A 12,312-nucleotide genomic window follows, 5' to 3' on the forward strand; every position below is an offset into this window, starting at 1 on the left:
CAGTACTTATTAGCTGCTGAATACTATAGAGGAAATTATTTTCTTTTTTGAACACAGAGCTCTCTGCTGACATCACGAGCACAGTGCTCTCTGCTGACATCTCTGTCCATTTTAAGAACTGTCCAGAGTAGGCGAAAAACCCCATAGCAAACATATGCTGTTCTGGACAGTTCATAAAATGGACAGAGATGTCAGCAGAGAGCACTGTGTTCCAGAAAGAAAATAATTTCCTATACAGTATTCAGAAGCTAATAAGTACTGGAAGGATTAAGATTTTTTAATAGAAGTAATTTACGAATCTGTTTAACTTTCTGGCACCTGTTGATTGAAAAAAAAATAATAATAATTCCACCAGAGTACCCCTTTAAGCAGACCACCCATTAAACCAACCAATGTAAGCAAAACATTTTTTGTGGGTTAAAGGCTCTCCAGGCATGCTGGGAGTTGTATTATTGCCACAGCTGGAGGCACATTGTTTGGAAAACAAAGGTGTATCGTTTTGTGGAGAAAAATGAGAATAATTTAAATAATACATATATTTTATTCGTATTAACAAATTTAGATGCAATATTAGAAATTTCCACTAGATGTCCCCATTGTATAGGAGATTATTCTTACCTCAGCGATCAGATCCCCATTCTCCGCGTGCACCTGAGCGATGGCTCCAATTTCCTTACAGCAGCTGAACGCCTGGTACATCTCCATATCATTAACCATGTACAGGTCCTTGTAGGCCATGAACATCTTGAAAGAATTGACTCCTTTGTCTCTGGCTAGGACGACCATCTCGTCTTTCACCTGTGGACATGTATTTCTTTAAATACTCTTATTTCTAAAAATCCCCCAAATGACACATTTGATCTGATATGACAAAACGACGCTCCATCCCTGCTTAAACCATTACATTCTTTGTATTGTTAATTAGACTTTTTTTTTTAGAAGTATATGCACATATGTACACTTTTGCATACATGATCTTTAATGTAAATTGTCTTAATTTTAAAAAATAACAAAATTAAAAAATGTTTTTGTTTAACACCTCTATGTGTCTCTATGGTGACAGATAAATTAAAGGGGTACTCTGCCCATAGACATCTTATAAAGTATCTGATCATGGGGGTCCTGCCGCTTGGAAACCCTGCGATCTCTTCTGCAGCACCCTGTGTCATCTGCTGCACAGAGCGAAGTTTGCTCCGTTCCTGATTACATGCGATGCTGGGGCCGGAGTATCGTGGCGTCACGTGCTGTCATGAGGGGGGCATGACGTCATGATACTATGGCCCCTGTATCGACCGTATTCAGGACCGGAGCAAATTTCGCTCTGTGCAGCAGGTGACACAGGGTGCTGCAGAAGAGATCGCGGGGGTTCTTTGGATAAGGGGTAAGATGTCTAGGGGGCAGAGTACCCCTTTAACACTGTGTTGTCTGTTCCTGCAGTCATTCTATCTTGCACCTGTCCCATTGATGAGGGCAGATGGAATTACCCTAGGGGCAGATGGCATTAACCCCTTGTGTTTGTGACACCAGGGAAGGGTTTATCCTCTACACCACCCGAAGGTAGTGCGCTGGAATCTGGGCTAGGCACGGGGGCAAATAATGATTCCGATGCCAAGTTACGGAAGAGTCAGACAGGTGTAACAGTCTATAGAGCTTGGCTAGGCCCAAGGAGGGGACCAGTGACTTCAGAGACCACAGGGCTTGCTGGGACTTATTGTGGACTTGGACAATTTGATGCAGGGCCATACCGACTTGAGACAGATTAATCTTGACTTGACTGGGACTCACTAGACAGACTTCACCCCGCTTGTAGCTTACCAGGTTTTGACGTTCACCTGTGGGGCAGTAGACTTGTGGATTCATGGCTGTGTGGTAGGCTTTGGGCCTTCCTAGGACACCAGACACTCTCTCAGGACTTGACCTTACTGCCCTCAGTAGAGAAGAGCATAAGAGATTGAACTAGCTCCACCCAGGGCTTATATGGGGGAGACTCTGGAGGGGTCCCATAGGTCACCCTGTAGGTCACATGGTCACTGGTACCTTCCGTGGTTACAACACATAGCAACATTATTTAAAGGCATATAACAATATATGTACATTACACTACATAACGTAGGCACTTAAGATCATACATAAGTCTGCATAGGAGCCTTACACACAAAATGGCCACTAATAATATTATTGTGATTAACATCAAGGGATACAGTATCCTGTATATAATAATATAATCATCACCTTTTTGCTCCACCAGGTCACCGCCACGTGTAGGGAGTAGTCGCAGCATACTTTGGGGTCAGCCCAGCTCCGCCATGTGTCGAACGCTTCGATTAGTGAGCAGCCTTTCCTTGGAACGGCAAAGTCAATGATCATGGTTGTTCCTCCGGCCACCGCAGCCTGAAACAAGAAGAAGGGAAGATCCTGGGAAAGAATTCTTGACTGCATTATTATACATGAAGATGAAGTGCATCACAATTATACTGGGGTTGGCACTTCGCGATTTTGAATAACCAAAACTACTAGCTTGCGGCCCAATGACACATGCAGAGGTAGTGTAGCTACAACGATTAACCCAAAGGGTTAAAGAAAGAGCCTCTGTATAGCATGTGTCACACTAATACTTATGTATAATGTATAATAGGTGAGGAAACAAAAAAAAGTTATTAAAATTACAATTCCACTGCTGTCATAGATATATGCGATTATGCCCAGGTCCTCTGTTGGTCATTCCATACTGATGAGTCAATTCACTTGAGCTCAAATAACTTGTTTTAGATTTATGGGTGAAGGGTTAACTTGAAAATTCCGGGAAAGCGGGTTGTTTGCCACTTATCTGCGTGACCACTAGTCAGTGTTGAAACATGTACTGTGTATCAGAGATGTTATGGCCACTTGGCACCCCGCACCTGCTGTGCACCGCAGGTGTGAGCGGCTCAGTCTGGACCTTGTTTATTGGCTATTACTAAGCATAGACTGCAGTGGAGTTCCTAGTTAAAATACAGTACTGTCACACCCCAACATGTTTCGCCACTACAGTGTGGCTTTATCAAGGAGACAGCTGACAGCCGTGGGGAGCAGTGGTTATCAGTGGTGAGCAGTGGTTATCAGTTGTGAGCAGTGGTTATCAGTGGTGAGCAGTGGTTATCAGTGGTGAGCAGTGGTTATCAGTGGTGAGAAGTGGTTATCAGTGGCGAGCAGTGGTTATCAGTGGTGAGCAGTGGTTATCAGTGGTGAGCAGTGGTTATCAGTGGTGAGCAGTGGTTATCAGTGGTGAGCAGTAGTTATCAGTGGTGAGCAGTAGTTATCAGTGGTGAGCAGTAGTTATCAGTGGTGAGCAGTGGTTATCAGTGGTGAGCAGTGGTTATCAGTGGTGAGCAGTGGTTATCAGTGGTGAGCAGTGGTTATCAGTGGTTATCAGTGGTGAGCAGTAGTTATCAGTGGTGAGCAGTGGTTATCAGTGGTGAGCAGTGGTTATCAGTGGTTATCAGTGGCGAGCAGTGGTTATCAGTGGTGAGAAGTGGTTATCAGTGGCGAGCAGTGGTTATCAGTGGTGAGCAGTGGTTATCAGTGGTGAGCAGTGGTTATCAGTGGTGAGCAGTGGTTATCAGTGGTGAGCAGTGGTTATCAGTGGTGAGCAGTAGTTATCAGTGGTGAGCAGTGGTTATCAGTGGTGAGCAGTGGTTATCAGTGGTTATCAGTGGTTATCAGTGGTGAGCAGTAGTTATCAGTGGCGAGCAGTGGTTATCAGTGGTGAGCAGTAGTTATCAGTGGTGAGCAGTAGTTATCAGTGGTGAGCAGTGGTTATCAGTGGCGAGCAGTAGTTATCAGTGGCGAGCAGTGGTTATCAGTGGCGAGCAGTGGTTATCAGTGGTGAGAAGTGGTTATCAGTGGCGAGCAGTGGTTATCAGTGGTGAGCAGTGGTTATCAGTGGTGAGCAGTAGTTATCAGTGGTGAGCAGTGGTTATCAGTGGTGAGCAGTAGTTATCAGTGGTGAGCAGTAGTTATCAGTGGTGAGCAGTGGTTATCAGTGGTGAGCAGTGGTTATCAGTGGTGAGCAGTAGTTATCAGTGGTGAGCAGTGGTTATCAGTGGTGAGCAGTAGTTATCAGTGGTGAGCAGTGGTTATCAGTGGTGAGCAGTGGTTATCAGTGGTGAGCAGTAGTTATCAGTGGTGAGCAGTAGTTATCAGTGGTGAGCAGTAGTTATCAGTGGTGAGCAGTGGTTATCAGTGGTGAGCAGTGGTTATCAGTGGTGAGCAGTGGTTATCAGTGGTTATCAGTGGTGAGCAGTAGTTATCAGTGGTGAGCAGTGGTTATCAGTAGTGAGCAGTGGTTATCAGTGGTTATCAGTGGTGAGCAGTAGTTATCAGTGGTGAGCAGTAGTTATCAGTGGTGAGCAGTGGTTATCAGTGGTGAGCAGTGGTTATCAGTGGTTATCAGTGGTGAGCAGTAGTTATCAGTGGTGAGCAGTGGTTATCAGTGGTGAGCAGTGGTTATCAGTGGTGAGCAGTAGTTATCAGTGGTGAGCAGTAGTTATCAGTGGTGAGCAGTGGTTATCAGTGGTGAGCAGTGGTTATCAGTGGCGAGCAGTGGTTATCAGTGGTGAGCAGTAGTTATCAGTGGTGAGCAGTAGTTATCAGTGGTGAGCAGTAGTTATCAGTGGTGAGCAGTAGTTATCAGTGGTGAGCAGTAGTTATCAGTGGTGAGCAGTGGTTATCAGTGGTGAGCAGTGGTTATCAGTGGTGAGCAGTGGTTATCAGTGGTTATCAGTGGTGAGCAGTAGTTATCAGTGGTGAGCAGTGGTTATCAGTAGTGAGCAGTGGTTATCAGTGGTTATCAGTGGTGAGCAGTAGTTATCAGTGGTGAGCAGTAGTTATCAGTGGTGAGCAGTGGTTATCAGTGGCGAGCAGTAGTTATCAGTGGCGAGCAGTGGTTATCAGTGGTGAGCAGTAGTTATCAGTGGTGAGCAGTGGTTATCAGTGGTGAGCAGTAGTTATCAGTGGTGAGCAGTGGTTATCAGTGGTGAGCAGTGGTTATCAGTGGCGAGCAGTGGTTATCAGTGGGGAGCAGTGGTTATCAGTGGGGAGCAGTGGTTATCAGTGGTGAGCAGTGGTTATCAGTGGTGAGCAGTGGTTATCAGTGGTTATCAGTGGTGAGCAGTAGTTATCAGTGGTGAGCAGTGGTTATCAGTGGTTATCAGTGGTTATCAGTGGTGAGCAGTGGTTATCAGTGGTGAGCAGTAGTTATCAGTGGCGAGCAGTGGTTATCAGTGGCGAGCAGTGGTTATCAGTGGTGAGAAGTGGTTATCAGTGGCGAGCAGTGGTTATCAGTGGTGAGCAGTGGTTATCAGTGGTGAGCAGTAGTTATCAGTGGTGAGCAGTGGTTATCAGTGGTGAGCAGTAGTTATCAGTGGTGAGCAGTAGTTATCAGTGGTGAGCAGTGGTTATCAGTGGTGAGCAGTGGTTATCAGTGGTGAGCAGTAGTTATCAGTGGTGAGCAGTGGTTATCAGTGGTGAGCAGTAGTTATCAGTGGTGAGCAGTGGTTATCAGTGGTGAGCAGTGGTTATCAGTGGTTATCAGTGGTGAGCAGTAGTTATCAGTGGTGAGCAGTGGTTATCAGTAGTGAGCAGTGGTTATCAGTGGTTATCAGTGGTGAGCAGTAGTTATCAGTGGTGAGCAGTAGTTATCAGTGGTGAGCAGTGGTTATCAGTGGTGAGCAGTGGTTATCAGTGGTGAGCAGTAGTTATCAGTGGTGAGCAGTAGTTATCAGTGGTGAGCAGTGGTTATCAGTGGTGAGCAGTGGTTATCAGTGGTGAGCAGTAGTTATCAGTGGTTATCAGTGGTGAGCAGTAGTTATCAGTGGTGAGCAGTGGTTATCAGTAGTGAGCAGTGGTTATCAGTGGTTATCAGTGGTGAGCAGTAGTTATCAGTGGTGAGCAGTAGTTATCAGTGGTGAGCAGTGGTTATCAGTGGCGAGCAGTAGTTATCAGTGGCGAGCAGTGGTTATCAGTGGTGAGCAGTAGTTATCAGTGGTGAGCAGTGGTTATCAGTGGTGAGCAGTAGTTATCAGTGGTGAGCAGTGGTTATCAGTGGTGAGCAGTGGTTATCAGTGGCGAGCAGTGGTTATCAGTGGGGAGCAGTGGTTATCAGTGGGGAGCAGTGGTTATCAGTGGTGAGCAGTGGTTATCAGTGGTGAGCAGTGGTTATCAGTGGTTATCAGTGGTGAGCAGTAGTTATCAGTGGTGAGCAGTGGTTATCAGTGGTTATCAGTGGTTATCAGTGGTGAGCAGTGGTTATCAGTGGTGAGCAGTAGTTATCAGTGGCGAGCAGTGGTTATCAGTGGCGAGCAGTGGTTATCAGTGGTGAGAAGTGGTTATCAGTGGCGAGCAGTGGTTATCAGTGGTGAGCAGTGGTTATCAGTGGTGAGCAGTAGTTATCAGTGGTGAGCAGTGGTTATCAGTGGTGAGCAGTAGTTATCAGTGGTGAGCAGTAGTTATCAGTGGTGAGCAGTGGTTATCAGTGGTGAGCAGTGGTTATCAGTGGTGAGCAGTAGTTATCAGTGGTGAGCAGTGGTTATCAGTGGTGAGCAGTAGTTATCAGTGGTGAGCAGTGGTTATCAGTGGTGAGCAGTGGTTATCAGTGGTTATCAGTGGTGAGCAGTAGTTATCAGTGGTGAGCAGTGGTTATCAGTAGTGAGCAGTGGTTATCAGTGGTTATCAGTGGTGAGCAGTAGTTATCAGTGGTGAGCAGTAGTTATCAGTGGTGAGCAGTGGTTATCAGTGGTGAGCAGTGGTTATCAGTGGTGAGCAGTAGTTATCAGTGGTGAGCAGTAGTTATCAGTGGTGAGCAGTGGTTATCAGTGGTGAGCAGTGGTTATCAGTGGCGAGCAGTGGTTATCAGTAGTGAGCAGTGGTTATCAGTGGTTATCAGTGGTGAGCAGTAGTTATCAGTGGTGAGCAGTAGTTATCAGTGGTGAGCAGTGGTTATCAGTGGTGAGCAGTGGTTATCAGTGGTGAGCAGTAGTTATCAGTGGTGAGCAGTGGTTATCAGTGGTGAGCAGTGGTTATCAGTGGCGAGCAGTGGTTATCAGTGGTGAGCAGTGGTTATCAGTGGTGAGCAGTAGTTATCAGTGGTGAGCAGTGGTTATCAGTGGTGAGCAGTAGTTATCAGTGGTGAGCAGTAGTTATCAGTGGTGAGCAGTGGTTATTAGTGGTGAGCAGTGGTTATCAGTGGTGAGCAGTGGTTATCAGTGGTTATCAGTGGTGAGCAGTAGTTATCAGTGGTGAGCAGTGGTTATCAGTAGTGAGCAGTGGTTATCAGTGGTTATCAGTGGTGAGCAGTAGTTATCAGTGGTGAGCAGTAGTTATCAGTGGTGAGCAGTGGTTATCAGTAGTGAGCAGTGGTTATCAGTGGTTATCAGTGGTGAGCAGTAGTTATCAGTGGTGAGCAGTAGTTATCAGTGGTGAGCAGTGGTTATCAGTGGTGAGCAGTGGTTATCAGTGGCGAGCAGTAGTTATCAGTGGTGAGCAGTAGTTATCAGTGGTGAGCAGTGGTTATCAGTGGCGAGCAGTAGTTATCAGTGGTGAGCAGTGGTTATCAGTGGTGAGCAGTAGTTATCAGTGGTGAGCAGTAGTTATCAGTGGTGAGCAGTAGTTATCAGTGGTGAGCAGTGGTTATCAGTGGTGAGCAGTAGTTATCAGTGGTGAGCAGTAGTTATCAGTGGTGAGCAGTGGTTATCAGTGGTGAGCAGTGGTTATCAGTGGTGAGCAGTGGTTATCAGTTGTTAGCAGTGGTTATCAGTTGTTAGCAGTGGTTATCAGTTGTTAGCAGTGGTTATCAGTTGTTAGCAGTGGTTATGAGTGGTTATCAGTGGTGAGCAGTCGTGAGCACATTTGCAATTGGGTTTCCTCCCACACTCCAAAACATAATGAAATGTGGGGACAGGGACCAAGTGAGTGAACACTGTATAGTGCACTTTGGTCTTGGCCATGGTGGAGAGTTTGTAATCTGATTGATTGATTCTGTGGACAGGTGTCTTTTATACAGGTAACAAGCTGAGATTAGGAGCACTCCCTTTAACAGAGTGCTCCTAATCTTAGATTATCACCTGTATAAGAGACACCTTGGAGCCAGAAATCTTGCTGATCGATAGGGGATCAAATACTCATTTGACTGACTAAAATGCCAATCAATTCATAACTTATTTGAAATGTGTTTTTTTCCTGGATTTCTGTGGATATTCTGTCTCTCACTGTTCAAATGAACCAACCATTAAAATTATAGACCAATCATTTCTTTGGCAGTGGGCAAAAGTACAAAAACGGGGTCAAATAATTGTTTCCTTGATTGGACCTGTTGGGTTCTGTTCCTTACATGCGGATTAAAAGAAAACTGAATAAACACTGGACTTGCACTTAAACACATTAATGTATATTATTGTTATATCATGTTGTATACAGCACAAAATATTTTACTGATCCCTTTATGGTTTTCCATATAGGCTATAGCAGTCTTGATATGCTTTACTGAAGTTAACCACTAGATGGCAGGACTAGTGCGGTTAGGTTACACTGTGTTTTAGGCAATTGAAGGTATAGGAGCTGACATATAGGATTCTATTGAAATTGATCTCTATAGCTGTGTGGTTACCAACCAGTGTGTTTCCAGCTGTTCGGAAAACTACAGCTCCCAGCATGGGTGGGAGTTATAGTTTTGCAACAGCTGGAGGCACACTTTGGTTTTGAAATTAACCCGCCTGCTTCATCTCTCTTCATGTTTCGCACTCCAGCTCTGCTTGTTCTCAATTTCTGCTGTGTAAAAAGTACAAGCCCAGCACAAACCTTCCTACTTTACACTGCGGCTCAGCTTCTTTGCGATTTCTGCTGTGAAGCCCAAGTAACTAACACAACAGTTGGCAAAACATTTGTATTCCATTCACTTGGCATTCACGGTTCTATAGATATCAAAATAAACCTCCCTAGATCAGTGGTTTCCAATGTGCCTCCAGCTGTTGCAAATCTACAACTCCCAGCATGCCCGGACAGCCGATGGCTGTCCGGGCATGCTGAGAGTTGTAGTTTTGCAACAGCTGGAGGCACAGTAGTTGGAAAACACTGCGCTAGACTTGATATGGTCACATAACGTTCCATTTTTTTGGAGATCTTACCCTGGTTCCATGGTAGAAGTCATCGACAGTATGCGATCCCATGAATGGAAACTGGAAGTGTGTGTGCGTATCGATGCCCCCTGGAAATACCAGTTTGCCTGTGGCATCTATGACTTTTAACCCTTCAGACCTCGCAGGGCTCAGGTTTTTTCCAACATCTTTTATCAGCCCACCTTCAATGTAGATGTCCCCGAAAAACGAACAGTCGTCATTGACTATCTTGCCCCCTCGGATTAGGATCTGACTGTGTGAGGCCATTGTATCTATGGTCAGCTGCAGCTCCTGGTAGCCTAATGCAATGATGTCCAGGGTATTACCGCCAGAGACTTTTATAGGGAACGATCTGTAAAGGATTAGCAGGGGCAGGGAGGGGCATCATTTTTTGGCACAGCAATGGGCACCAGACCGGTGCCAGGGGGGAGGGTGTCATGGGGCCAACAAGCTCAACTACAGAACAGTGGAATCTTTTTTTTTACTGTTACATAAACTCTTTTTATATATTTTTTATATTATAAACAGATTTTTCGGCTTTGCTAATAGATTTTGTAGAAAAGATACAAAATATTTGCTCCCAATGCCAGACATAAAAACAGAAAACAGGATACCACTAGGAAGCATGCCAAGGAATAAAGGAGAAGCCTCATAAAGGACAACAAAGTGTGTAAGTTTTTGCAGTTCATGTGTGTATTATTATATTATTCTTTACCCCTTAAGGATCAAAACCATTTTGGCCTTAAAGGGGTACTCTGCTGAAAATATCTTATAAGATAAGATGTTAGATCGCAAGGGTCCCGCCGCGTGGGAACATTCGTGATATCAAGGCATGCCCACTCCATTCATGTCTATGGGAGGGGACGTGACTTCACGCCTCCTCCCAGAGACATGAATGGAGTGGGTGTGGCAGCTGACATCGCGAATGTTCCCACACGGCGGAACCCTTGCGATCTAACATCTTATCTCATAAGATATTTTCAGCGGAGTACCCCTTTAAGGCCAAAATGGTTTATCAGGCAAGGAGCGGTGTTCACTCTGTGTACCAAATAACAGGGGTGCCACAGCAGAGATCGCGGGTATCCCCAGCGGCGGGACCCCCGCGATCTTATATGTTATCCCCATAAGATATTTTCAGCGGAGTACCCCTTTAACCCCTTAAGGACCAGAGCGTTAGGACAAGAGCGTTTTTTGAACATTTGACCACTGTCACTTCAAACATTTATAACTCTGGAATGCTTTTACTTATCATTCTGGTTCCGAGATTGGTTTTTAGTGACATATTCTACTTTAACATGGTGGTAAATTTTTGTGGTATCTTGCATCCTTTCTTGAAAAATCCCCAAATTTGATGAAAAATTTTTAAATTTTGCATTTTCTAACTTTGAAGCTCTCTGCTTGTAAGGAAAATGGATATTCCAAATATTTTTTTTTTGGGTTCACATATACAATATGTCTACTTTATGTTTGCATCATAAAGTTGACATGTTTTTACTTTTAGAAGACACCAGAGGGCTTCAAAGTTCAGCAGCAATTTTCCAATTTTTCAAAAAATGTTCAAACTCACTATTTTTCAGGGACCAGTTCAGGTTTGAAATGGATTTGAAGGGTCTTCATATTAGAAATACCCCATAAAAGACCCCATTATAAAAACTACACCCCCCCGGGGGCGTGGCTAGCTTTGTAGGAGATCAGACGTGTGTGGCGAGAGCTCCGTCTTCACGACCGTTATTTTGGGGTATTACGAGCATCAAATGGGCACCAGACGGTCCGGACGGAACCGCAAACCGAAGGGGACCGGACAGACTTCAGGAATCCCCATTTCAAACTATTTTGCTCCGCTCAGGGAGCTCTCGGAGAGCAGCCGCAATATGCCCTCTCAATCCAAGATGACGCGGGAGACAAAGGTGAGAGGACCTCCCGCCCCTTCACTGCCCACTCAGCAGAAGCCAAAGCCAAGTGCAGCGACCCCGCCACAGAGAGGACACCTGGCAGAACTTGAAGACCTAAGTCGCCGCCGGAGACTGGGAGAAGCGGACCCCACCTGCTCCCAAGACGCTGCGGAGAACCGGGGATCAGCGCGCGCAGAGTAGTCTCCACCTCCACCTGCTACTCAGCACACGAGGAGTCGCGCAAACGTTGCAGCGCAGGAGGAGACCGCCAGACGGGCCCTGGATGCTGCTACCCGCGGGGACTAACCTTGCAAGGTACCTGAGGGATGGTGGGAGGGGATAGACACAGGGGGAGAGCCTGAGAACCACCAGTGGCTACTGGGGGAAGTGTTTACTCCGCCGGCGGCAGCAAACACAGGCATGCTCCCCCCTCGCAGAGCCTACCCTCCCTGTTCAGGAGTCCAGTGAGTCCCCCACAGCCAGTCTGGCGTCCCAGGCCTCGGGGGGAGAGACGGAGGGCTTGAGACCTGCAGAGACTGATCCCCCCCTGCCCCTGAGTGCCCGCTGCCGGACCGCCTGGGCGCAGGAGGGGACACCTGATGGAGACAGGCCAGAGACACAGGGACCCCTGGAGATGGAGGTGACAGGCCCATGCTCACCTGGCCTCGCAGCGGGAGCCCCTCCATCCTTACCACTACTGCCCCCTCCCCAGCTCATCTCAGCACCCAAACATGATCTCCTGGCCTCCACACTACCACAGCCGGCACAGGCAGTAGCTCTCCTGAAGGGATATCCAGAGCTTCAGGCATTGCTGGCTTTGCTCCCGACGAAAGCAGATATATCTGCACTTGCATCTGACCTGAAACTCACTTGGAGACAAGACCTGTAACCAGTTAAACAGGATGTGGCTGCACTGCAGGGAAGGGTGAGGGCACTGGAAAATTTCCAAGGGACTGTGATGGACACCCTGAGAGATATGCAAGCTACTCTTCAGTCCCATGACTCTAGGAGCCAAGCTTTATCAAATCACTTGGACGATATTGAGAATAGGAGCAGCCGGAACAATGTCCGGATCCGGGGGCTTCCGGAGGCCACCAGGTCCTCTGACTTGCTACCAACAGTAACAGGCATTTTTAACATGATCCTGGGCCATCCGCCAGAGACCTCCATTGAAATTGACAGGGTCCACAGGGCCCTAAGAGCACCTAGTAATGATCCAGTTAATCCTCGAGATGTCATCTGTAGAATCCGCCGCTACACTCTTAAGGAGC

General features: G+C 46.5%; 1 protein-coding gene across 1 annotated transcript in view; it reads right to left on the minus strand.

Moving 5' to 3' along the window:
* The window catches only part of DPYS (dihydropyrimidinase), a 66,854-nt gene extending 57,413 nt beyond the window's left edge, over positions 1-9,441 (minus strand). The window contains exons 1-3 of the mRNA XM_056522562.1: positions 9,159-9,441; positions 2,233-2,391; positions 619-798 (exon numbers count right to left, since the gene is read on the minus strand). Coding sequence (XP_056378537.1) covers positions 619-798; positions 2,233-2,391; positions 9,159-9,416 — 597 coding nt within the window. The 5' untranslated portion in view covers positions 9,417-9,441. The remainder of the gene's footprint in view (positions 1-618; positions 799-2,232; positions 2,392-9,158) is intronic.
* Positions 9,442-12,312: the final 2,871 nt, after the last annotated feature.

Source organism: Hyla sarda, chromosome 5 (genome assembly GCF_029499605.1).
Source record: "Hyla sarda isolate aHylSar1 chromosome 5, aHylSar1.hap1, whole genome shotgun sequence".
Classification (NCBI taxonomy): Eukaryota; Metazoa; Chordata; class Amphibia; order Anura; family Hylidae; genus Hyla; species Hyla sarda.